Here is a 23,994-nt window from a genome sequence, read left to right on the forward strand (position 1 = left end):
AGGTTTTGAAAAGGGACACACAACATGGACAATTTGTTCATAAACAAGTGCAAAATCAGCAGGAAAATCAAACAGCAGATTCCAGTAACATGAAATGAAACTCATCACACAAATACAAATATTGGTTCAAGTTAATGTTCAACAGCGAGTCGAGAACACATTTCAAAACGCCGCGTGAAGCGAGTCGCTCACTTGCTGCTTATCGTGTTTGTTTAGTTGCTCCCGAAGAACAAGCAGAACCAACGTGGGGCAGCCAACGAAGAACGTTTCAAATGAGAAGAGGAAACCAGTTGAAGCTCAGATTAATTTATTGTTGGAACAGACAAAGATCAGCCGAGTAACATCAGACATCAATACTCACAACATGTCAATAATCCAAAACCAAACTGATCAAACAGTTTTCACTGACTGAAAGGATCCCAAAGGACATTTTGACCCGTTTCTGCTTGAATCCAGCAGTTCTGGACGTGAAGACACAAAATTCTGACAGACGTTTAATCACACAGTTAATCAACAACCGAGGATCAGCTCAGGACACTGTGGCTCACACTCCTGATGGACCGACGAGTCAAACGTCCGAGCTGGCCGGAGGTCAGGCAGGACGCGCAGTTTGAAGATTTAAATGCCACAAACGCACCACGAAGCATCAAAGGTGAGGATCAAACCAGAGGATTGGCCAGCAGGTTGAGACAAACACCATCAGGAGTGTGTCCACTGTGTCCCGTTTCTGGTACGATGGGACGAGTCAGCCATGACGTCCATCAGAGTTAAAAGGCAAACGAACGAAAGAATTATGGCTTTCAAAATCTATTGCACACATTTCGCACATGGAGTAATTCTGGACGACACATTTCATCATGTTGGGCAGCTTTGGGACATTTTCTCCTGCCTCTCACCCACTTGACATATTCCTGTTCAATCAGAGGGCGTCATGAGGCGCGTGACGTGTCATCATGACAAAACGGTGCAGTCACTGCTTTAAAAACATCCAATCTGCACGATGCTCATGACAAATCTGAAACACGGCAACACGCAGAGGCACACAAACATAAAAAACAGCTAATGATGAACAATAATGCTTCTGTTTTCATTTTATTGCACCATGTGGATCACCTTCTGTAACCGTAAAGCCTGCCACGTTGGCTTACATCACTTCCTGCCGTGAAGCACCAACAGTCATGTCTCTTATTAGAAAATAAAAATCTAAATGAAGAATAACATGCAATGTGAATCCTATGGAGAACCCGACCCAGAGGCACCCACACGAACGACTGACACAAACGGACCAAAAACATCCCCCCCCACTGCAAAACAAAACTTTTAACAGGTTACAACCGTCATCCAAGTTAAACCACTTTGAACCAAAACTGTCGATGCTCGACTGTCATCTGGATTAGTGTTATACTCCGTACAAAATAAGGAAGAACCATTTCCGGCCACCATCTTGTTTTACGAGAGGAAAACGGGTTAAAAAGCTTTTGCATCGTGCAGGGAACAGAATATATTTTCACCTTCACCACGCTCAGTGACGACACGAACAGTTCATGCTGGTAGCCACGTGATCGTCACACATGGTGACGAGCGATAACAAGCGACATGCTAACGTTGTAGCGTGCTTTGCTTACTCCTTTTAATAAATGATGCCTTCCCAGTAACATTCGCTGATTTGAACTTTGTTCTTCCGGATGCAAAAGCTAGCAACCTTGGCCCAAAACGCTAGCAGTTTCCTGGCGTTAGTTTTCGTACTTTCGTCCAGGGAGAAACTAAAATTTACCGCCACAACTCTTATACATAGAGGACTCTGGTCTTTTGTGTAAAACTACGACTAACTCTACCAACAAACTCCTGAATGTTTACTGCACTTTGCGAATTCGGTTGTTCAGATCACACAAAACACGCGAGTACAAGGACAGCCGAACTCTTCAACAGGCACAAATAACACGAGAAAACAGAAGACACGCACAGCAAGACACACACGCGTGATTTGGTCTTCAGGTTCATACATTCATGAGAGGGAGGACGACTCCAGGCTCACTGGAGTCCGTGGGAAAAGTGCATTCTTCAGCCACATGTTAAAATGGAAGCAAAGGTGTAATCAGGTTTCCGCTGACGTTCTTGTTCGGGACTGCATGACGTCCTGACATCAGCAGTACGCGGTTCTGTCTGATGTGTGCGGTTTAAATGGGAGTGTTGCGATGTTTAGCAGGTGAGCCGTCCAAGTTCTCACGTGTCCACGTCCCAAATCCACCTCGTATAAAAGCAGCGTACCTTTGTTAATAAATCACATCCACAGAAGTAAACAGTATCAAACTACTTGAAGCCAGAAATCATAAAAACCATTTGGTCTCACTCTCGCTGTTTTTTTGTTTGTTTGTTTTTAAATTTCGGCTGATTGGAGATTAAAAATGTGCTTTCATTTTTTTATTTATATATCCATATATAGATATATATATAGATATATATATATAATGTATGTTGTTGATCTACATAACTTAAAACTTAACATAACAAATGACAGAACAGGCCGTCTCTCTTGGCTTGTCTGATCGTAGGCCTGCGACAGTCAGGACGTTAGCGTTAGCTCAAACACGACGACGACCGCTGAGGTGAATCTGAAGCTTTCACTCTTTTCACTTCTTTGTCTACAGAAGGTTCAGTTAAACTGGAGTGAGTTTTGACAATCTGTGGGGCCAGAGCTGCACCGTGTGAAGAAATTAAGGCCTTTAAGCCAATACAGAACCGTGTTTTCAAGTACTGTTTGATGTGGTTCCACACAGGTGTTGAAACGTGGGGAGTGTCACGCTAGCAGCAGCTAACACAGATGAGGAGCCGCCACAGAGCAAACTTCACAGCGGCGGGTTTGTAGCCTTAAAGCTGACTCGAGTGACGTCACTTGAGGTCATCTATCAGACTTCACACAGCGCCCCCTGGAGACACGAAGCGCCTTTGTATGATTCATATGCATCTGCCTGGAAAAAACCGCACTGATGTGGAAACTCTGTGGAGCTTTTTAAAATCTAAGCCTGACAGAAATGATTCCTGCCTGAAAAGCTGCCCTGCTGACACCACAGTCTGATCAGCACAGACACACAGCAACAGACCAGGAGGCTCACCGACCGACACCAGTTCTCTTATATTGCTGCTAAACGTGTGTGTTTCTCTTTTCAGGGTGCATGTTGTCCAGTGTGTGCAAGCTGGAAATACTGTGTGTGTGTGTGTGTGTGTGTGTGTAAGCCACGGTTGGTGAAAAGGCTGCGACTGCATGTTTGTGGTGTGTGTGTGAGCAGGAAATGGAAAAAGGCAAAGAAAACATTAAACCCGTGTGCTCCTCCTCCTGCTGTCAGCACTCATCAGCTTCATCACTTCACTGCTTCTTTTATGAGTCTAATTTAAAAACACACAGTTTTGGTTTTTGTTTCTTTTTGCGAGCACAAAATCCTAAAAATCCTAATCTCCTTCAGTTTAAGGCTTGTATCTGATTGGTGTTGACATAGCGTTGGTTTCAGGGCCCGTTCAGACAGAGCTGCAGGTGAAGCGACATGGCGGTGAGAATATTGATTGTTGTTCCCAGATGTTCTGTCACGTATTGGTTACCCCTCTATGGTTTTAACCTTTACTTTACTTTGTGCTTTTAAATCAAAAAGTGGAGCTGTGTCTCTGAACGAGCCCCCCTCACACCATCTTAAAGTATGTTGATTAAACTGACATTTGGCATTGAACCACAGCTCTGCCTGGTTGAGATGAGCTGCAATAATCTCATCTGAAAACAACAAATAAGGAAAAGAGGAGTTTGCCAGCAACACACGGACTCCTCTTCACTAAGAGGCGGTTCATTCATTTAGGCCGAATTGTGAGGAAACTTAGGTTAGAGATGTTTCTGAGTGTTATGGGGTGCTGACAGGTGACCCTTTGAGGCTGTTGAGGGCTGCGTGGATCCTGAAGTGCAGTCTGGACTCCATGGAGTAGTCCTTGTAGTTCATCCTGATGAAAAACACAAGAAGTGTTTTAGTTTTTTGCATCTGATCTGCTTCATTTCCCCTCAAACATCTGAGCTAAAAGTAAATACGCTCAGCAGAGCCTAAAGAAGCTCTTTCACATGACAAGACTTTGGCCTCAACGCGGACACGAGGGTCTCCGTCTGGTCTGCACGTACCAGTCGTTCTCTTTAACGTGGCTGTGGGCCTCGAACCGGCTGATCAGAGACTTGAGGTTACCACAGAAGGTGTAGAAAGTCTGTCGTTTGTGCATAAAGACAACTTACTTGGCATTTTCGATGTACGTCGTGGCCTTGGTGAAGTCTCCCTGTTGCTTATACAGCAAACCCAACTCATAGAGAGTGAAGGGGATCAAGTAGTGATCATATCTGATACGACTCTCACTGAAAGTACACACAAACACACAGAGAGAAGCCCTATCTCATCTCACACGTTCAGAAGATACACAGACTGAACCTGTGTGTGTGTGTGTGTGTGTGTGTGTGTGCGCATTACCTGGACAGGACCTGCGTGAAGCACAGCTCGGCCTGCAGTAAGCGGCCCAGATGTTTCAGACAGAGTCCCTTCAACATCTGGACCAGGCAGCTGTCATCTGGATGAAACTCTGACGGGTCTGAACGGGAAACAGAAGAGTTGTGTGATGTGGTTGGATCTTGGACGGAAACCCGTTCAGTGTACCTTCAGGTTTACCTTATTAACTTCTACGTAACGCTGAGGCTTATACATGAGCAGCTCCAGCACATGATTTAAACTCAGTATGAAGTGAGGGGCAGCGGGCCGAGAAAGGGGCCCTGTGGAACCCCTTTCACTCTCTTAGAGCAGCCATGTTGTCAACCTACTGGGGTCGCCGCGAAGCTGCTCCTCAGCCGTTTCTATGGTAACCAGGAGGGACTCCGTACTGTCGGCTCTCTTCCCGACGATGGTGAAACCGTTCCAGACGTACATCATCTCCTGCAGAGAGACAACGTGCCATCGATTAACACAGTGCACTGCCAGCTTATTCATAAAACTACCGCTCAACACAGCCAATCAAAAGCTGAAGAAGAAGAAGAAGACGACTGACTCCACAGATGCGTGTCACTGAACATACCAGAGCGGGGATGACCAGGGGGACGGGGTTAGCAGCTTTGTAGCGTCTGGACTTCCTCACTGCAAATTTCTCCGTTGGGATGGACTTCCCAGCCAGCCGCTGCTTCAGCCCCTCCACCTGCCTACACACACACACATGTATCTGTACTGATGGACATGTGGGGTCCCCTCATTAACGTTGTACACCTTCGCCTCTCTGCTAACACTCAAACAGTTCTTTCACGAGCACCTCAGTGTTTTCGTTTGGTGGTTGAATTAGGCCGACTGACCTGAAGAGCCCCACGATGTCCTCCCCGGTCTTCTTCGCCTCCTCCTCTGACATCATACTGAGGATGGCCGCCTTCTGGTATACATAGATTGCCTGCAGAGGGTAAAAAAGCCAACAATTAAATTGCCCTTAAACTACACTCATTTTGAATCAGCTCACAGTCAGAAGACTTTTGTGACTCACTGATGAGCCAACGCTCGTCCTCGATTGTTTTCATACTGAGATATACTTTTTGTGACGACTTACTCATAGGTTACTCACTGCTCATCTCAAAATAACAGTCATATGATAGAACCAATTACAATGTAAAAATGTGTCTTTTTCGTTAAAGAAAGCAATAAAGACTCAATGGCCCATTTGGCTGTTTAATGAATCCCCAGAGGTCACCGTGTGCAGGTTCACCTTGGACCAGCGGCTCTCCTGGCACAGCAGGTCAGCGTAGTGATACGCCTGCTGCCACTCCTGCTGGTAGGAGTGAGTCCACATCAGCTCCCAGTAGCACAGGTGGTGGATCTGCTTCCACTCCTGCTGGCTGCTGATGCACTCCTCATACCTCGCCCGGGCCTGAAACGCACAGCACGTTTCATACGTCAACACTGAGACCTCGTTACAGCTCAGTTCGGGATGTTTTGGCTTTACACAGTCATGTTTCCTAACTGCATTTAGGTAGATAAGAACGGAGCTAATAAAGAATCGTCCTAACTGAAGGAAAATCCTGCACTCGGATGGTCCCGTTGTGAACTCTACATAAATGGTACCATCACTGTCGGGGGAGTCTGTATGAACACCGAAACACGATGACAGACGGGCTGCTGGAGAGGCCAACACCGATGAAGAAAGCTTCTCAATATAATAATAAAGTGCCAATTCATAACAGAGTTATCTCAAGACACTTTAGGGGTGTGTAAACAACACATTCAAAAGAAGAGAATCAGAGAGAATTCAGTACCTTCTCAAAGTTCCCTCGCAGTGTGGCGATGCGAGCAGTGTAGAAGAGAATGATGGAGCCCTGAAAGAACAACAACAACAACGCAGACAAGGTGGGCTTCGGTTTAGCGCTTTGGATTCACAGTTAGAATCTCCTTGTGAATGGTGAGACTGAACCTGTAATATCTTCTTCAGAGCTACACTTGTTGTGCGTGTGGGAGGCTTACTTTGGGGTATTTGTGCTGATACGGCTCCAGCAGAGCTTCAGCCTCCACCAGGTTCCCCTCTCCAGTTCCTGGTCAACATCAACAATGTTATCTCCAGAGTCAAAGTCATTCACAAGAGGCCTGAGCACAAAAACCACCTGAGCACTTCAGCTTCTCACCTGAGCCTACAAACACTTCAGATAAACTCCCTGAGCAAATAACAGGCTGAGTGAAACAACAGCAGGCCTTTGAGTCTGTGGTGCAGCTCATGTGTGCTGCTTTGTGTTTTCCTACCGAGTATCAGCGACACGTATGTGTGGTAGAAGAGCAGAGTCAGAGCGCAGAGGATGGACCGCAGGCTGTGACTGGAGGCTCCTTCCCTCAGCTGAGACAAGCCGAACCCCTGCAAGCACAAACAGGATCATGGGCTCATATGACACCAAAGAGAAGACTTTCTCAGCTGGGTCTCCAGGGTGGAACAGATCAGTTTGAAGGACTTGTGCTGACCCTGTTTCCTGAGAATCCGATGAACTCCAACAACCTCAAAATCCTCTGAGGGAGGAGAGACAACATCTGAAAGACACAGAGAAAAAAAAAACAGGATCAAAACACAGTGAAAAAGTGTGAAGCTATCGGTGGTGACGCTTCTCTTCCTAAGTAACGTTAAAGAGTCTTTTTGGGCCAGCGTGTGTCACCTGATGTTGTAATTACAAGGTCTGGCCACTACGTCAAGGCCTGGCGCCCTTCCTGGTCTTAACATTTACTGCAGTTAAATTCTTCCCATGTGGGACAACAAAACATCTCTGAAGACCCACCAGGTTGAAGGATCCGATGCCCAGCTTGACTCCGCCCTCAAACTGTCTGAACGAATCAGACTGGCCGGCGAGGTCCTGAGTGACATTCAGCACATTCTGACAGTCCCTATTGGACGACAAGAGACACGATGTCACGATCAGGAAGGGATGGAATCAAAGTGAGTCGAGGTGAGAGAAAATGATGGATGGATGATTTGAAACTCACTTGTAGATTTGGTAGCTTGTTCGAACCTTGATGCCTCCTTTGATGAAACTGATCATGTTCTCATCCTGGAAGAGAGACGCACAGAGAGGCATTAAAAGCTGGAGAGGATCAGCTTCCCTTTGCATTGTGGGAAATGTCAGCAACTCCGACCTGCACAAACGTCAATGTGGCTTTCTGCAGCAGACACTCGGCGTAGCAGAGCTCAGCGTGCATCTCCTCTGCAAACACACAAACACACCACACTAACTTCCTGCAGCTTTTCAAGTCAGGCCTCGGCTGTCAGTCAAACTGTGTGGGCGGGACATGTGTGTGCATACCTTCCTGCAGGTTTGACTGCTTGCTGATCAGACTGGACAAAGATCCGACCACAGAGTTCTTCTTCCTGAACCTGCAGAAATGAGTTTGCTTTGAAGACTTTGTCAGAAAGACACGTTCCCTGGGCTCAAACCCATGAAGTGAAAAGCCATAAAAATCTGCCCTGCTTTCCATTAGAAGCACCAATATGGACTCAACAAATGTGTGGTTTTAGTCAGAATTTTGAAATTTTGGTGCCTTCAGTATTTAGGCTGCTGCTGGTGTTAGCTGAAGGCTAATTGTGTGCAGTGCAGAGCTAAATGCATGCTAACATCAGATAGTTGGCACTAAACAAAGTGACGCTGAGGACACGGATCAGCAAAGTTATCACAACTCATCTTCATCATCATCACAACAGTCCATCTAATAGCTGTTGAGATATTCTCTCTCACCTCTGACAGGTTTGCAATGCTTGCTTGATGGTTGCCATGGCAGCCTGGATGTCTCTGTGTTCGAAGGTCATAGTCGCCTGCATCACCAGGATGCTGCTGTAACCCAGCGCGTGATACATGCTGTCCTTCCACCTACACACAGTGTAAAGTTCACAACGCATGGTACTTTTCCTGATATAACAGTACACTGCAGTAGTACAAACACACACACACACACACACACACACACACAGACAGACACAGACTTGTTGCTGTGGTTACCATGGTTTCAGGAGGTCCAGAGCTTCAGAGAACTTATTGTTGAGCACCAGATTAAGAGCACACTGAGTCTCCTGGATGGCTGTCTGCAAGTCCATTTGACAGGCCCTGTGCGCGTGCACACACACACACACACACACACACCAAAAATAAATCCACCAGTCAGCACAGGAAGTGACTCAAAGTGAAAGAGACAGACTGACAGAAAATGATCACATAAACACACATTAGATCTCTGCTCAGTTTCGATAACACTCTGAATCACCAGGTGTGTGTGTGTGTGTGTGTGTGTGTGTGCACGTGGACTCACGTTGGTATTCGGTCGTAGGCATCTTCAAAGCAGTCCTGAAAGCCACAGAAACACAGTCTGGTTAATATCACCCTCTAAATAACCACAAACAACCCGATCGGCTGCTTGGGCAGGTGACGTCAGCCAGTTACAGTTCAGTTTGACGGACAAATTCAGGAGAAGCTCGAGTGGGGCTTTTTCAGCCTTTGAGCAGTCAAACCTGTACAGACTGGAGGGAAAACACTGCAGTGTCTTTCCTGTCCGCCAACGTTTGAGGCCTGGGAAGTTTTGAGGCCTGGGAAGTTTTGAGACCTGGGAAGTTTTGAGGCCTGGACTTCGCACCATATTTTCACTTTACTCTTGCTCGAAAAATGACCAAAGCCTCAGTGGGACAAATTAGCAACAAAACATCCATCCATATAAGAGCATCTGTGGAGAAATCTGTGTTTTTGTCCTGTTGCCTTTAAGTCGTGGATGCTGGCTGCTGATTGGCTCAGGCAGGTTTCTACATGATCTCAAAGACATCAGCTCCTCTCGAGGTCACACCATTTGTCCAGGGAGTTTCTATTTTTACACCAACGTGTGAACTTGAAAGCAACAGCACTGGGTCCACACACACACACACACACACACACACACAGTGCCTCTGAAGCCGCAGCAGCAGGCTAATAATAGCCTCCCAGTGGCTTCTTACATAACAGTGTACAGCTGCAGACACACTCAGCTCTGCAGAGCAGCTCGATGCCTGCAGGCAGCAGCCATCGACCCACAGTGAACACACAAACACTCCAGCTGCTGCCCCAAGCTGCTTTGGAGTGTGGATTCGACAGGTGGCCAGTTCGTCTCGCTCCTTTACAAAGAAACTAACGGGACACAACAGGCCACGCGAAGGTTTTGTCACTTTAATGTAAACGCGTTGTGTTTGTTGGAGGACAGGCTCCACCTTGTCGCTGTAACCCCAACCAATGACTGAACCCTCAGGTGATTATTTGCTAATTAAAGGTTTCAGCATGATTGAAACCAACCAGCCTGAAAAGTCTGCTCTCACGTCTTTCGTTCCAAATCTCTACAGTTTGAACATGATGAATCACATGAAAGTAAAATCTGATGTGAGGGAGAAAAAAACACCAAGAGGAAGTGGGTGGGTGGAGGGAAAGATGGAGCATGGTTGTAGTTGGTGTGTGAATCCAAACAGACGCTCGCCGTTCACACTCATCCTCTCTTTTCACACTTTTATCAGTGTGTCTTTCTCCCATACAAACAGATGCTCTGCCTGACATCGCCTCACACCCCGCCGGTGTTGTCGTCAGTCTGAAGCATTCACAGCATTCCACACACAAGCGCCATACGTTCCTGCTGTGTGTGTGTGTTATTATAAGTGAATGATGTTGAACCAGCCAGTCCAGCAGATGAACTCACAACACAACAGACTCTTACAGCTGAGAAGAGTGGCGAAGTGTTGCGGCCTGCAGTGCTGCGAAGATGCAGGGTTTCCCACAGAAGAAGCTGCACGTCGAATTTCACCGCTCATTTGAGCTGCTTTAAACCTTAAATAGTGTGCAGACAAAGCAACACCACAGTATGATATTACACACAAGGACAGGTCAGTGTCAGAGAGGCCTCTCCTGTGACAGCAGCAGCTTTCTCATCAATTAGTCATGACCCGCACACTGTGTCCAATTACCCAGCAGACACACTCAACAACATAAACGACCCAACTGCTCTGAACGAGCCTCAGGACCATTGGAAGAACCCCCAGATGGCCTTCACTGTCCCGTGAAACTCCCCTGAAAGACAACATATCCCCTGAGGAGGCCTTGAACCCCTGCTGGACCAGCAAGTCCTCTTGAAGGACTACTGCGACCCCGCTCACCGACAACCCAAACCCTTAAAACCACCAGGAGGACTTCAGAATATAAAATATGTTTTGTGTCATACTGTTTCTGGGGCCCTTTCATTGACTTCAGCACCCATCAAAACCATACAACAACCTGGCGAACCTTTTCAAAGACCTTGGTACACTCAAAGACTCCTTGAAGACCCACTAAACCCCTGGTGCCCACTGAAAGAGTGACCTTCAAGATGGATCTACGGAAAAGTCTCAGTGACATGTGAAACCTTGGCAGATTCCCAGCACTTTCTTGATTCTTCAGATCTGGACCTCTAGAGCACTGTCAGTTACCACAAGATCTTCAAGACCCTTCTGGAATCTTCTCAAAGATCACTCAAACCTTGATACTGACATGAACAATGTTCCCCCAGAACCTTTTCCCTGAAAGTCTAACACTACATACTGCAGAAGCAGCCCCATCGCCCCTTGAACCAGTCCAGTGAAACCATAACATTCTGTGTCACCAGTGTAACCTCTGAGCCTGCACAGGAAACAGGAAGCGATGGGGGGTTTGCTGTGGAGAAGCACACACTGGTCTCCTTGTGTTTCCTTAATCATCACATTCTGCAGCATCAGCCTGACACACAACAGTCTGCATTGTGCTGTAAGTTTGATATAGTTACACCTACCTGCTGCTTTTGAGTTACATAAAGACATCATTGTCCAGTTAAGCCTTATCATTTTCCACTGACACTGCCCAGAAAGCCATAACAAAGTAGAATCTACTTAGAAATCCTGAGGACATCCTGGAATGAGAGAACTGAGTGCTGAAATGTGCAGCTTGAAGGCATGTCCACTCAGCTTAAAACAAATGAACTTAAGTGCCTTTAATATCTGTACACTAGTGACACTTCACTGGCTGTCATCTGTGGATGCTGAGCGGCTAACATGCTAACTGTAAGGTAACATAAAGCTAAAACAGATTCTGTGCTTGCTGTATTAATTCTCAGGGTGTTATTTACATTCCATTCATATCCGAGAGGTTTTGACGGAAGGATTACTCAACTGGAGAATCAACCTCTGGTCCCCGACTGACGTGACAAGTGAAAAGAGGTCAAGGGTCAAAAGCAACTGTAACAGTTTCCATCGACGTATTTGTGTTCATTATTGTTGTGCTGCTGAGCAGTGAGGGCAGATGATAACCTACCACAGTGTTTAAGTTTTGTTTTTTATAAACACAGCTTGTCTCACATTCCTCCCAGCTGACCCAGAGTCAGCTGGATTCCTCAGTAATGTGATGAGTTAGACTGGGGGCTGACAGAGGACGGCTTGTGAGCTCAAATGAGGAGACAAACTGGTGAGGTATGACACAGGACATCCTCGACACCCGCAGCCGGACAACAACATCCACCTGAATATTTTCCTCTGAGACCCTGAAAACCTCAAATACCTGGTAAACCCTCGTAAGCACACTGTGGATGTCTTCAGTGACACCTACATCTCCTGGATTCCCCTGACACACCAGGGACCCAAGAGAGCTCCTCAGATTGAAGCAGAGCTTCTGTGAAGACGTCTGGACAACAAATCTCCATATAAAGGTCATCTTAAAGCCCCTTCATGTCCATACGATCATCTCTTCACACAACTGACGACAACCTAAAGCTACGAGAACCTCCTCAAATCAACCGAGATACCTCGAGATGTTACACATAAATCAGAAACTGTAGAAAATACAGAGACCTGCCGAAAGACGTCTCACTGCCCCAGAAAACAACCCCCCTCCAAACAGACAAAGTACAGCACTTTGCTTCTTAAACGCCCTCACTCTTAAAACCTAACGAAGACATTGAACCTTTTCCAAACGGCATTTACGGCACTCCCAGTGTGAACAATATGAAGCAGGGTGGAACAGGGTGGCACGTCAGCCTTTACGGGAAACATAAAGGTTAAAAAACAACCTGTGGGCTCACCCAGGATTTGTCCACGGCCCGTGTGACTACATGTTCCTTCCCTTTCACTCTGGATTTTATGTGGCTGCTACTTGGCCAGGCATCTCTTGTAAGATATTTTTAATCTCAGTGGGCATTCCTGGTAAAACGGAGTGAAATTAAACAATTAAACAAGGAGCTCTGATTTACATGTTTGTGGTGTTAGTCATTTTGGATCAGAATACATGCAATTAGATTTCAGAGCTTCAGAAAGCAATGTTCTCGTCCAACTTCCTGTGTTTGTTGTGCTGAGGCCAGCCTGTGGTCGACATCAGATCTGTCATTTACATAAGCCCACACACACGGGAACAGATAGCATCATCTCTCTTAAAGCTGATTAAACACTCCAGGTAGATAAAGACAATAATCAGCTGCCTGCTCACAGCTCACCTGTGCTGAAACAACACACGGAGGAGGAAACCTGCAGATGACTCCTGAGACTGTGTCAAAACAGGACCACAACAACCTAACCTGGGGTTGCTGTGACCTCGTCACATGACGCCAGAGACGCCCTGTGGGACAGCGTGGGGACGCCATCAGAACATCAAGGACTGTGTGACAGCAAACACATGATGGACAAGATAAACCACAAATGAGGAGAGCAGGAAACTCGGTCATCCATGTAAACGTACTGTACACTCAGTACATGTGGACTGTACCATTTTGAACCCGTTTCTTTCCATTTTACATCAGTTGTGAACCCCCCCATGGATTTACTGTGTTGGTGATGAGGTCACAATGAGCTCAGCACCAGTGGTGGTTTTGTGACACAAGGCACACCACCATAGAAAGACTGTAGGAATGTGGCCATGCTTCAAAGTCACATAACAACAGACAGAATACAGCGTCAGTCACTATGGAGACACAAACACAGCATCATCGCCGAATTATGACAGAAGAGATTCATGTTTCTTTTGAAATCTATTATTCAAAGTCAGTATAAAGTAGCTCGCCACAGTAACACAAAGAAAGAAATATTACCGAGCAAAGGATATGAGAGGGGGTTACTAACTCACAGCTGAATGCCAGAAACAAAATATGAGATAAATATGAGCTATGAGCTCGGCGCTGTGCACAGCAAACAGCTGCAGGAGCAGGTTGAGGTTCATCAGGAGCACATCAGTGTTTGTGCAGGTCAGTGAGAGCCACAGTCCAGACCACTGCAGACATGGAGTCCTGTCCCTGCAGCCTGGGTCACCATGGGGACAGCTGTGTGACACTCACCATACAAACACCACAAAGATACTGAACATTAAACACACACACACTCACTCCAGGCCGTGAGAAGTGAACTCTCACGCACACACCCGTCCCACATGAGGTCTGAAATCCCGTGTGAACGTGACAGAAACATATCGGCAGTGTGTCGCTGTAGCGCACCTCCTCCTCCTCCTCGGCTGCCGCTCCGTTGCCTACGTGGGCCATGTCTGCGTCCGCTGGCCTCCGCTGCTGCTGCTCCGGTCCTATCAGGAGAACCGCAGGCCCATTTTCCGCGCCGCCGTCCTTACTGTCCCCCGCACTTCCTGTTGTCCTCCCGGCTGCTCGCTTGTTCCTGCTCTCAATCCGTCATCCCGCTCCGACCTGCTGCTCTCCGCTGCCTCAGGACGCCGATCCTGCGCTCTCTTCCGTGAAGAGAGGGAGGAATAACACACGTCTACGTCTCTCCCTCCCCCTCACACACACACACACACACACACTTCGTTTTCTCCGCCCACCAAGCAGAGAGAGACTGCAATTTGTCCAACCAGAGTGCGTGTTTACCTGATGAATAAACAGGTTACAACCTGTCTCTGTGTGTGTGTTCGGTGGTGGACGAAGTACCGGAAGAGCCTTTCCTTAAAGTTAAAGTAACAATACCACAACGTTTAAATATCTCTGTTACAGGCAAAAGCACATCATTAGAAACAGTTAAAACACCACAAGTAAAAGTACCACGTCTGCGGAGGTAAATCGGCCTACTTTCTACCTGTGCAGGTAAACTAGTCCATGTTAATGCATAGCAGTTTATTAGTTGCTTTATTGAGAAAGTTCAGCTGGGAATTAAGATTTAAACTCAAAAATAAAGGAGGACATTTTTGAAAGAAGGCAGGATTTTTTTTGGTGATGACGTCACAATTCTGTAAGAACGACGTTGGAAAGTCATAATTATGACAGACAGAACTGAAAAGTCACAATTTCAAGACAGAAAGTCAGAACTTTATAAGGTTAAATGTGTATTTCATAATATTTTACAGAGAAAAGTTTTGAGAGGGCGCGTTCCTGAATAGCATTTAAATCACGTACCTTCACAAGAACAAGTCAGTATTTAAAGAAAAAGTTCTGGTTTTAATGAAAAAGTATTTTTAGAAGAAAAGTCATCTCAAAACATTCAGTCCACGGTTTCATGATGAGGTTTTGATTTTAAAAGATAAATTAGCCGCCATCTTGTTGAGAAAACTGGAGGAAAGCTGCGTATTGTAAAACAAAGTCAGGCTGCATCTTAAAACATTTCTTCTCCTAAAAACTGTTACGTCTTACACATAAACCTTCTGTCCTTCTCCTGTGACACGCTGACCTGCTCTGAAGCTCATTTTATCCACTAAGAAACTGGAAGACAGAAAATAATTTGTGGATTTATTTGCTGATGTACACACAAACCTGGAAACCGAAACAATCGGGCGGGTTTGTCAAACTGCCACGTTTTAAAACGTCGTAGTATTTACACGAACATCTGTAACATCTGCACACAACACATTAAAAAACACAGAATAAAGTATCTCGCCGTATAAAAACGTCTGTTTGTACGTTTACTGCTGCGAGCCCTTCAGTGACGTCGCTTAATGCTTTCGTTTGAGGTTCAAAAGAAATAAAACTTATGTGAAGCATCTCTTCATGACAGATGACCGCCGGCTGAGGCAGCTTATGTTGTCTCAAAAAGGCACAGTTCACCCAAATGACAAAAAGGTTTTAAAAAATCTTCTCACTGTTTGGGTTTTACCTGTCCAGGCAAAGTCCAGATGCAGTACAGCTGATATGGTCTGTCCAGTCCTGAATCTGGACCAGTTTGAACAGGTGATCTCAGGGTGAAAGACAGTCAGCTCAGGTAGTGTTTGGGTTCATAAAAACTGCTCAGGTAGAGTCAGTGTTAACTGGACTAACACACGAACAGGAGTTAACAAGACCAACAACACAACCTGTACCTGCTCAGGTGAGGCAGTCCACCAAAACTCACATCTGTTCACATTTAACAACAAATAATTAATTAGAGTAATAAATAAGTAGAGCTGGTGTCTGTGTGTGTTTTTATGATTTCATGGGGACAAAATCCTGTTTGCACAGCTACACGGACTCACCTGGCTTATGGGGACAAAATGCAAGTCCCCATGGGGACATGAATAACTTTTAGGGTGAAGACTTTAAGGTGAGGTTGAGCTTGAGGTTAGGGTTAAGGTCAGGGTAAAGGTCAAAGGTCAGGGTTAGGCAAGCTATGGTTCTGGTTTGAGTAAGTCTGCAGAAAATGAATGTAAGTCTGTGTAATGTCCTCATTAGACATGAAAACCTAAACTATGTGTGTGAGTGTGTGTGTGGGGTGTTCAGGTCCACACCCCTCAGATGAGAGCTGGTTCAGTCCAAGCTGCTTCAGAAACAGTCCACCGGAGCTGTGGGTGACAAACAAACAAACAAATAAACAACAACAAGAGGCTTCCATCAGGGTCATGTGGTTTCACTCAAACCTTTCCTCATCGCCGTCAACACCAGCAGCAGGACGCACCTGACTGATGCTGAAGCTGACCTGCTGGAGCTGAAGTCGTCAGGGACAAAATGTGCACAACGTTTTCAGTGTAACTTCTGTGAGTGTCAAACTGCTTTCTGTACCTCCTACTGCTCTCCTCCAGTCACCTTCTCCTCCTCCTCGTCCTCCTCCTCCCCACCTCCTCCGTCGTCAGTCCTCCTCCTCCTCCCCTGCACCTGGTCCATGCGTCTCTTCACCTCCTGCAGGAGTTCTTCCCGCCTCAGCCTCTCCCTGCAGCGCTCCGCCCGCTGCGCCTCCTCCCTCTCCTTCTCCTCCAGCAGCGAGCGCAGGAAGGCGGCGCTCACCACCTCCTCCCCCTCCCCCACCAGGAAGGCGTTTTTGAAGCGGTTGTACAACATGGAGGCCTTGTCCATGACGGCCTGGCTGGCTCTGTAGCACCGCAGCTTCACACACGAACACACACACACACACACACACACACACACACACACACAGGAAGTTCGGTCAGCACGTTTGACTTATCGGCTTCAGGATTTCTTCTGGGTTTCAATCTGTCATGCGAGTACCTTCCTCAGAGTGACGACGAGCTCGCTGTGTCTCTGGACGTGTTTGGACGTCACGTAAACCATGCTGAGCTGATCCAGCGCCGTCAGACACCTGCTGATGTCCTGAAACGCACAGGAAGCAGACTCCCGTCAGTGTGAAAGATTAAAACGCCGCTCTGACAGACATACAACAAATGGATTTCGTCCTGTCCACGTGTTGGGGACACCAGCAGGCAGAAAACGTCCACAGTCAGCTGACAGACAGCAGAATACAAACAGAGCGGCTGTTAGGATTAATGACAAAATAAAAGCACAGACTGAAGGAGCTTTTCAGACGTGTGTGTGTGCGTGTCTTACAGGACTGTCAGTCTTCAGAGAAATCCTGATGTCTCCGTGGATTCTGTGCAGAGTCGAGTCCGTCAGCGTCACGGTCGGGCTCTTCTTCTGCTGCTGCTGCTTCCCCACCGACTGCACCTGCTCCACCTTCCCTCCACCCGAGTCGCTTGCTGGTGTACTTTCTTCTTCTGCGCTTGGTTCAGTTCTCGACTCTGCGGCGTCTGTTGAAGTGTTGTCCTCCTTCTTGTCTCCTGCACTCTTCTTCAGTGGTTTTGTTTCTTTGGTGTGCTCCTGCTCCGCACCCGACTTCTTCTTCTTCTCCACGTTGTCCTCAGTTTTTGACTCCGCCTGTGGCGTCTCTGCCGGCTTCTCTGTTGTCATTTTTTCGCCTGCACTCTTCTTCGGTGGTTTTGTCTGCTTGTTGCGCTTCTCGCCTGTTGTCCTCATCTGTCCTGCAGTGTGTTTGTCGTCCTTCTTCTCTTGCGATTCTCCGTCAGGTTTTCCACTCTTCTCTTCTCTCTTCTTTCGTTCTCTCGTCTTCATCTTCTCAGTCTCATTTTCTTGGTTTTTCTCTTGCACCTTTGCGGCCGCTTTCTGTGCCGTTTGTTTTTTCAGCGCCGTCTCATCGTCGCCACTCGTCTTTCGTCCCTCCTCTTCCACCTTGCTCTTTCTGTCCATCTCTACCTCCGTCACATTCTTGTCTTTTTTGTCATCTGTTGCTTCTCTCGTTTTTACAGTCTTCTTCTCCACTTTTGCACCTTCTTCCGTCTTTCTGTCTTCGGGTTTCTTCTCGTCTGTGCTCTCGGTCTCATTTGTCTTTGTCTTCTCTTCTACCTTCTTGCCGTCCACCTTTTCTCCTCCGCTCGTCTTCTCCTCCTCTCCTGCTGCCGTCGTTCCTCCCATCATCGTCTTTACCTGAACCTTCGTTCCCTGTCCAGCCATCGCTTTCACAATCTTCCCGATAATTTTTCTCTCGTTCTTCTTCTCTTCGTCCTTCTGCTGCTCCTCTCCTTTCTTCTCCTTCGCTTCCTCGTCTTTCTTTCCCTCAGTCTTTGTCTTGTCTTCTTTCTTCGGCTCGCCCTCCTTTTCTTTTGTCTTCACTTCAGCCGTGGTTTGATTGATTTGATCGACTCCATCAGCCGTCTTGTCCTGCTCCGTCTTCTGGTCGTCCTTCTTCGCCTCCCTTTTCTTCTCACTCGTTTGTTCTTTCTGTTTGAGCGTCTCGGAGTCAGGTTTGTCTTCCTCTGTCACTTCAGTCCTGGCAGTGTTCTTCCTGATGCTTTTGACGCCTGGTTTCTTGCTGATCTCTGTGGCGACGGCTGATTGTTTGACGCTCTTCTTGACCGACGTCTTCTTCCTTCCTGTCTTCTTCATCTCGGCCTTCTTCTTGGTTCCCACTGCGGTTCTCCTGAGAAGTGTTGAAAACAGACATTTGAAACTTCCTTCAACACTTGAACAGACTGAAAAGTGTTTTTTTGTCTCTTACTGGGAGCTCCTCGTCGCCTCCCTCCTGCTCACTCCTCTCCCGGCCTTCAGCAGGCCTCTCAGAGACTTCAACAAACTCTCCCTCTTGGCCGCTAGGTGGCGCTGACGCTGTTAGATAACAGATAACAGACAGCAATAAAAATACTCCTCAGTCTTAGAATGAGTGCTGTTGTCGTGCATCATTTGAGGTGAGCTACCAGGATGGGAAGGCAGAGTGTGTTTTACTGACGTTTGTTGTGGAAGCTTTTATTTAAGTTATGCATCTCCTGAAACAGTAACTTTGATGGACAGTGAGGGGAAGAGAAAAGCGAACATCTTTACCTCCACATCCACAGAAACGCCTTCTTTCTCCTCGTCTTCCTGTTGCTCTGCGTTTCCATCCTTCTTGGCTTTTCCCGCGTTCATCCCGTCAAACTCTGATGTTTCTCCTCTTTGGTCTTCCTCCTCCGTTTTCTTCTCTTCTTCTTTCTGCACCTCCTTCTCTTCTGTCTTCTTCTTCCGTCCTCGGGTCTTCCATCTTTTTGTCCTCACGTCTTCATTTCCTTCTGCAGCGTCATTTGTTTTCAGCTCCGCCTCCTTCCCTCTTATACTCTTCGTTCCTTCTCCCCGTGGCCTTCTTCCTCTCCTTCCTCTCTTTCGTACTCTGCCATTCTCTTTTGTTTTCTCCTCCTCCTTCTGTTCTTCTTTTTGTCCCCTCCTTGTCTTCATCCCTCCACTCTCTGCTGACTTCATCACTTCTTTGCTTTGTTCCACATCTTCATCCTGCTTCCTTTTCATCTGTGTCTCCTCCTCTTCCTCTCTCTTTCTCTTTGTTCCTGGGTTGACTGATGCCGTCTTCTCTTTCGCAGTCACTTCTTCCTTTCCTTCACTGCCGTCTTGTTTTGCCTTTTTCTGCACCTCCACCTCTTCATCCTGCTCTTTCCTCTTCCTCTTCAGTCCTTGGCTCTTGGATGACTTCTTCTCTTCCTTTTCTTTCTCCGTCTGCTCCTCCTCGTCCTGGTCCTTCTTGGACACGTCAGTCTTTGATTGTGTGGTCTTTGGTTTGTCGCTGACTGCAGGGGAAAGAAACCAACTCAGACCTCAGTTTGTGTGCTGCCACAGACCCTACAGATCACTGACTGCTGGCAGCATTGGATGGGAGTGTCCGTTACCTGGAGTGGTGACAGCAGGTGTCCTCCCCCTCTTCTTCTTCTTCTGCTGCTGCTCAACATCAACCTGAAAAACAGAATACACCAAAGAATTATCTCAGCACTAAGATCCATCACTGAAGTAAAAGTACAAGCACATTAATGTGAAAACACAACAACCTGACAAGACAAAGTCTTCCACTTAAAAATCACTTTTCACTAAAAAAATCTGATCTGACAGCAGCCCTCAATTCTCATACACAAATCTGTTCTCAATTTTTGCAGTATTCTGATCTGTGAGTAAAAGCAGCACAGAAAGAGTTAAACCACATGTTATGGACATGAAGGAGGCGCAGTCCTGCTGTCTGCAGGACTGTCAGCAGTGGGTTTTTGCTTCAGCAGCAGTGCAGTCACCTTGGCGTCTGACGCTTTGCTCCTGGTGGTGACGGGACACGTGGTCTCCTCAGGATCTGCAGCGAGGCAGATAGACAAAATCTCCACTTTCACACAAGCCGCTTTGGTTTCGGCTGTGCTCAGAGTTTTCTTCACCGCTGGAACTTTACTTGTAGTTTCAGCCGCAGGTTTGCTGTCTGTAGTGTCTGAATTCGTCTGTTTCTCAACGTTTTTCTCAGAAGCAGATTCAAAGGCTTTGGGGGGAGCTGCTGCTTTCTGTTCTGTTTTTGCTGTTGTCTGAGGAAACAAAGAGAAAGACACAAAGTTGAGAAACAGCTGGAGAAACTGCTCCACCTGCTGTTCGTCTCCATCAGCCACTGAACTGATCCACACAACAGGAGTCAATGCAAACATTTAGTCTAACTTTTCGGATTTCTTGGAGATTCCCCTCAATGGCTGCAACAGAACTTGATGAATGTCTTTTTCAGTGCAGTCACTGTCTGAGCAAGTCCTCCTTTCCCACATTTTTTAAATTTATCATAAACCCAACAGACACTGACATTAATGCCCCCACCCCCTCACCTCCACCTTCTTCTCAGCAGTGGCATCAGCTTGGCTGCTACTCGCTGCAGCCTTTCTGCCTCGTGTTTTGGCGGCAGCATCTGAAACGGCCGCCACAGGGACGTCTGTTGAAGTCTGTCTGGAGTCTACTGTCCTCTCCAGAGCAGATCTTAACGAGGCTCTTGTCGGAGTTTGAGCCACAGCGGCAGCAGCAGCGGTTTCCTTGTCACTTCTGCCAGCAGTCGGTTTACCCTCGGGCTTTGCAGGTGTAGCTCTACCGGGAGCCAATTTAGTGGGGGTAGTTTTATGTTTGTCATTTGTCACCTGTTTAACGAGTGAAGTTGGTTGCGCAGGTGAAGTTTGTGTGCTGCTTTGTGTCGGTACCTGAGGACACAACACAACAGAAGTAAAAATAACTCCATGAACAGGAGGCGTCACTCCTCCGTTTCATGACATTACTGAGAGCCTCGACTTTTTAGCTGATTTCTTTTCTATTCAAAGCTTGAATCTGGAGAGGCTGAAGTCTGTCTGATTCTTACAGTCTCTAATAGATTACATGCAAAGATTTTATGGCTGCGGTTCATTTACTGCTTTGGACAGAATGCTAATTTTATTTTCTTCTGGCACACTGCAATACATTTTTTGAATTTTTCAGCTTGTGCTTATATTCATTTTGCACATATTGCTGCAATTTATACACACAGTCTCATTCATGTGCATCATTTTATGTTGTCTTGAGTCTCTCTTATGTCTTCTGACACTCACTTTACTCCGGGGAAGTTTGCTCCCGACTCCCGGTGTGTTCTGGATCTCCCACATGCCCTCAGCAAAGCCTTTGATGCGAACGCCGCTGCCATACTTCATTTTGTTGCCGACATAAGGAATGATGTTCTCTGGAGGGAGGTGACCTCTGAGGAAAGAGGACAAATCAACCACAGTTCCATCAGTGCTGTCGACACTTAGTCAGGAAACTGATGCCATCGATCGGCACCTGCGCATACATACATCTGATGGGTCCCGAAGAAGAAGACGGGCACTCGCTTCTTGTATCCGTTCTCGGACTTACAGACCTGAATACGCACACAGAAGCATTACATGAACCATGTTTAGTTTTTAGTTATGTTTAGTATTTTTTATATTGTATTTGTCTTTAGCTTATATTTCTATTTTCTATTCAACTTTTCATTTCATATTTTTTTATATTCTACTTATTGCCCCTGGGACCTGAGTCCTAATTTCATGTGACCTGGTATGACAATAAAAGTTCTTTGACCCTTGAACCATCACTGCACAGTAATACACTGTCGTGTGTGTGTGTGTGTGTGTGTGTGTGTGTGTGTGTGTGTGTGTGTGTGTGTGCACGCACCCTGGCAGGCCAGTGAGGGAAGCCCTTCATCTTGGCAAACACCAGGTCTCCTGGTTTGAAGTGGTCACCGGTCTTCCTTGGCATCCTGCTGCTTCAGAGCTCGATCACGGAGGAAACACCCTGAGAGACAACAGAGACATCACTGACAGCAGTGAGTCCACGGTGGCTCGTGGTCCCCACCAATCAGTGTGCACGAAGGCTGTCATCACCTGCAGCCTGGGATACAATCTGAACATCATCAGTGACTGGATCATTTATATGTAAATGAAAACCAGTGAGATGAAAGGCCTAAACTTAACTACAAAATGCATGAATTTTCTTGACATTAATGATAGATTTTTCTCTTGTTCTTCTCAATGTTGTGTAACAGTAACTCTTAACAAAATCAAGTTATTATTAAACACAGCTTAGACAAGGATAGTCAAGGCAAAGGTCCCACCATGTCTTGATGTGATGATCAGTTTTATGTCAGAATTCAGTTTCTGGAGGAAATTTAACTGGTCATCAGAAGCAAAACATCATCCTTACGATTACTTTTATAGATGATTTGTTGCTCTATAAATGACTTCATCCTCAACGAGCCTGAATGAACAGAACAAAGCCTGACACTACAGCCATTAATACCTTCTGAGTACATCAAGTGAACCCCAAACTTTCACGTGAGGTTTCGAGTTTTATTGTTGCTTCTGCTGAAACGACCACACACCGACTTACGTTATCGAAACAAACACTTCTTACACCCTTTAGGCAGTGAGTCATTTGGGTAAAGTGGAAGCTGTCTAAGTAAGCCAGCGGTTTCGTTTCGAGCAGCAGGCTCACTCATTGTTTACAAATACGGACATGTTAGCACTGGCGCTAACCTCAGCTAGCCAGGCGAAACGTCTAACAGGAGGAGTTAAATGTAAGAACGGTCTGTTTCATCGGCACAGCAACAAGCGCACTTACCGAAAACCCAGTGATATTCTTCCGACACCGTAATTAAACCTGCTTCATCGGCACAGCAAGCAGACTCTTGTTATTACGCTACTCTGTCATGCACGCCGCCATGTTGAATAAAAAGCTCGTCTCACGTGACGTTTATCGCTTTCCCGCCGGTTGTTGGACTGTACCATTTAGTCGCTGGGGGAAACGCCAAGTGACGGCGGGTGGTAGTCAGAAAATAAAATACCAACATTTTATACGCAAGAACAAACAATAGTTTGCATGATTTCCACATATTTTTTCAAGGCATAGTAAAATGTTTATTGGTCAGCAGCTACTGGACTATTTTAAGTAGAACAAAAAAGTTAATATTTGTTCATGTGCGGAGTATAACACCGGCTAAACCTATCAACTATTTTATTATAATACCAGACTTTTGATACAGTACAGATACCAACAGTTTTTCAATTTGAAAAAGTAAAATAAAAAAGTTATCTAATGACGCTTTCCATTTAAACTTCTTAAACTTAAAGCAGGTCAAGACCAAACCCTTTAAGCTACATTCCCCCGTGAGCAAACACTTGGTGACTTTAGTGAAGAATAACCGACTTTTACAAGGCAGAAACCTCATATCAGACCCCAGCTCTGGATGAGTGGCCATCTGCCTTGACAGGTTAGGCTGAGAGTAAGACTGAAAGAGAAAGAGAGAAACAGTGGAAGAGAGGGGCACATAGACAGATACGTAACAACAGCAATAACAGTGAAGCATGGGGAATATTAAAACAATAATAATAATAGTAGTATTAGTAGTATCAATAATGGTTCAACCACGATCCATGAGAACATGTGAGATGTGGAAGCACAAAGACTGGGGAAGAGGATGATTACAAGAAGATTCGCAAGGTGTTTA

At 46.3% G+C, this 23,994-nt stretch overlaps 2 protein-coding genes across 2 annotated transcripts; both read right to left on the reverse strand.

Moving 5' to 3' along the window:
• Window positions 1–290: 290 nt before the first annotated feature.
• On the reverse strand, window positions 291–14,263 carry LOC124054295 (tetratricopeptide repeat protein 39B). Its single transcript, XM_046380120.1, has 19 exons — window positions 13,998–14,263; window positions 8,820–8,854; window positions 8,513–8,617; window positions 8,252–8,383; window positions 7,823–7,893; window positions 7,656–7,723; window positions 7,506–7,570; window positions 7,301–7,406; window positions 6,993–7,058; window positions 6,780–6,888; window positions 6,507–6,574; window positions 6,302–6,361; window positions 5,755–5,916; window positions 5,354–5,445; window positions 5,086–5,206; window positions 4,835–4,946; window positions 4,491–4,608; window positions 4,262–4,378; window positions 291–3,981 (listed from the first exon to the last, which is right to left on the reverse strand). The coding sequence occupies exons 1-19, from the start codon at window positions 14,040–14,042 to the stop codon at window positions 3,885–3,887; spliced, it is 1,749 nt and encodes a 582-aa protein (XP_046236076.1). The 5' UTR covers window positions 14,043–14,263; the 3' UTR covers window positions 291–3,884.
• A 953-nt stretch (window positions 14,264–15,216) lies between these two features.
• LOC124054272 (hepatoma-derived growth factor-related protein 2-like) lies at window positions 15,217–23,264 on the reverse strand. The gene is made up of 13 exons (XM_046380051.1): window positions 23,109–23,264; window positions 22,164–22,283; window positions 21,803–21,867; window positions 21,563–21,707; window positions 20,819–21,181; window positions 20,258–20,533; window positions 19,868–19,931; window positions 19,038–19,768; window positions 18,718–18,824; window positions 17,253–18,639; window positions 16,917–17,018; window positions 16,473–16,793; window positions 15,217–16,255 (listed from the first exon to the last, which is right to left on the reverse strand). Exons 2-12 carry the CDS (start codon window positions 22,245–22,247, stop codon window positions 16,476–16,478), a joined length of 3,642 nt encoding a protein of 1,213 aa, XP_046236007.1. The 5' UTR covers window positions 22,248–22,283; window positions 23,109–23,264; the 3' UTR covers window positions 15,217–16,255; window positions 16,473–16,475.
• Window positions 23,265–23,994: the final 730 nt, after the last annotated feature.

This window comes from Scatophagus argus, chromosome 23 (assembly GCF_020382885.2).
Source record: "Scatophagus argus isolate fScaArg1 chromosome 23, fScaArg1.pri, whole genome shotgun sequence".
Taxonomy (NCBI): domain Eukaryota; kingdom Metazoa; phylum Chordata; class Actinopteri; family Scatophagidae; genus Scatophagus; species Scatophagus argus.

Coding starts and splice junctions, on each gene's coding strand:
- LOC124054295 (XM_046380120.1), bottom strand. CDS start 14,042: ATGGCCCACGTAGGCAACGGAGCGGCAGCCGAGGAGGAGGAGGAG. Junction 5,446..5,754: donor AGGAGAGCCGCTGGTCCAAG/GTGAACCTGCAC, acceptor TACCCTCTGCAG/GCAATCTATGTATACCAGAA. Junction 4,609..4,834: donor GCAGCTTCGCGGCGACCCCA/GTAGGTTGACAA, acceptor TTTCCCGTTCAG/ACCCGTCAGAGTTTCATCCA.
- LOC124054272 (XM_046380051.1), bottom strand. CDS start 22,247: ATGCCAAGGAAGACCGGTGACCACTTCAAACCAGGAGACCTGGTGTTT. Junction 21,708..21,802: donor TTCTTCGGGACCCATCAGAT/GTATGTATGCGC, acceptor CTCTTTCCTCAG/AGGTCACCTCCCTCCAGAGA. Junction 21,182..21,562: donor GCAAACTTCCCCGGAGTAAA/GTGAGTGTCAGA, acceptor TTGTGTCCTCAG/GTACCGACACAAAGCAGCAC.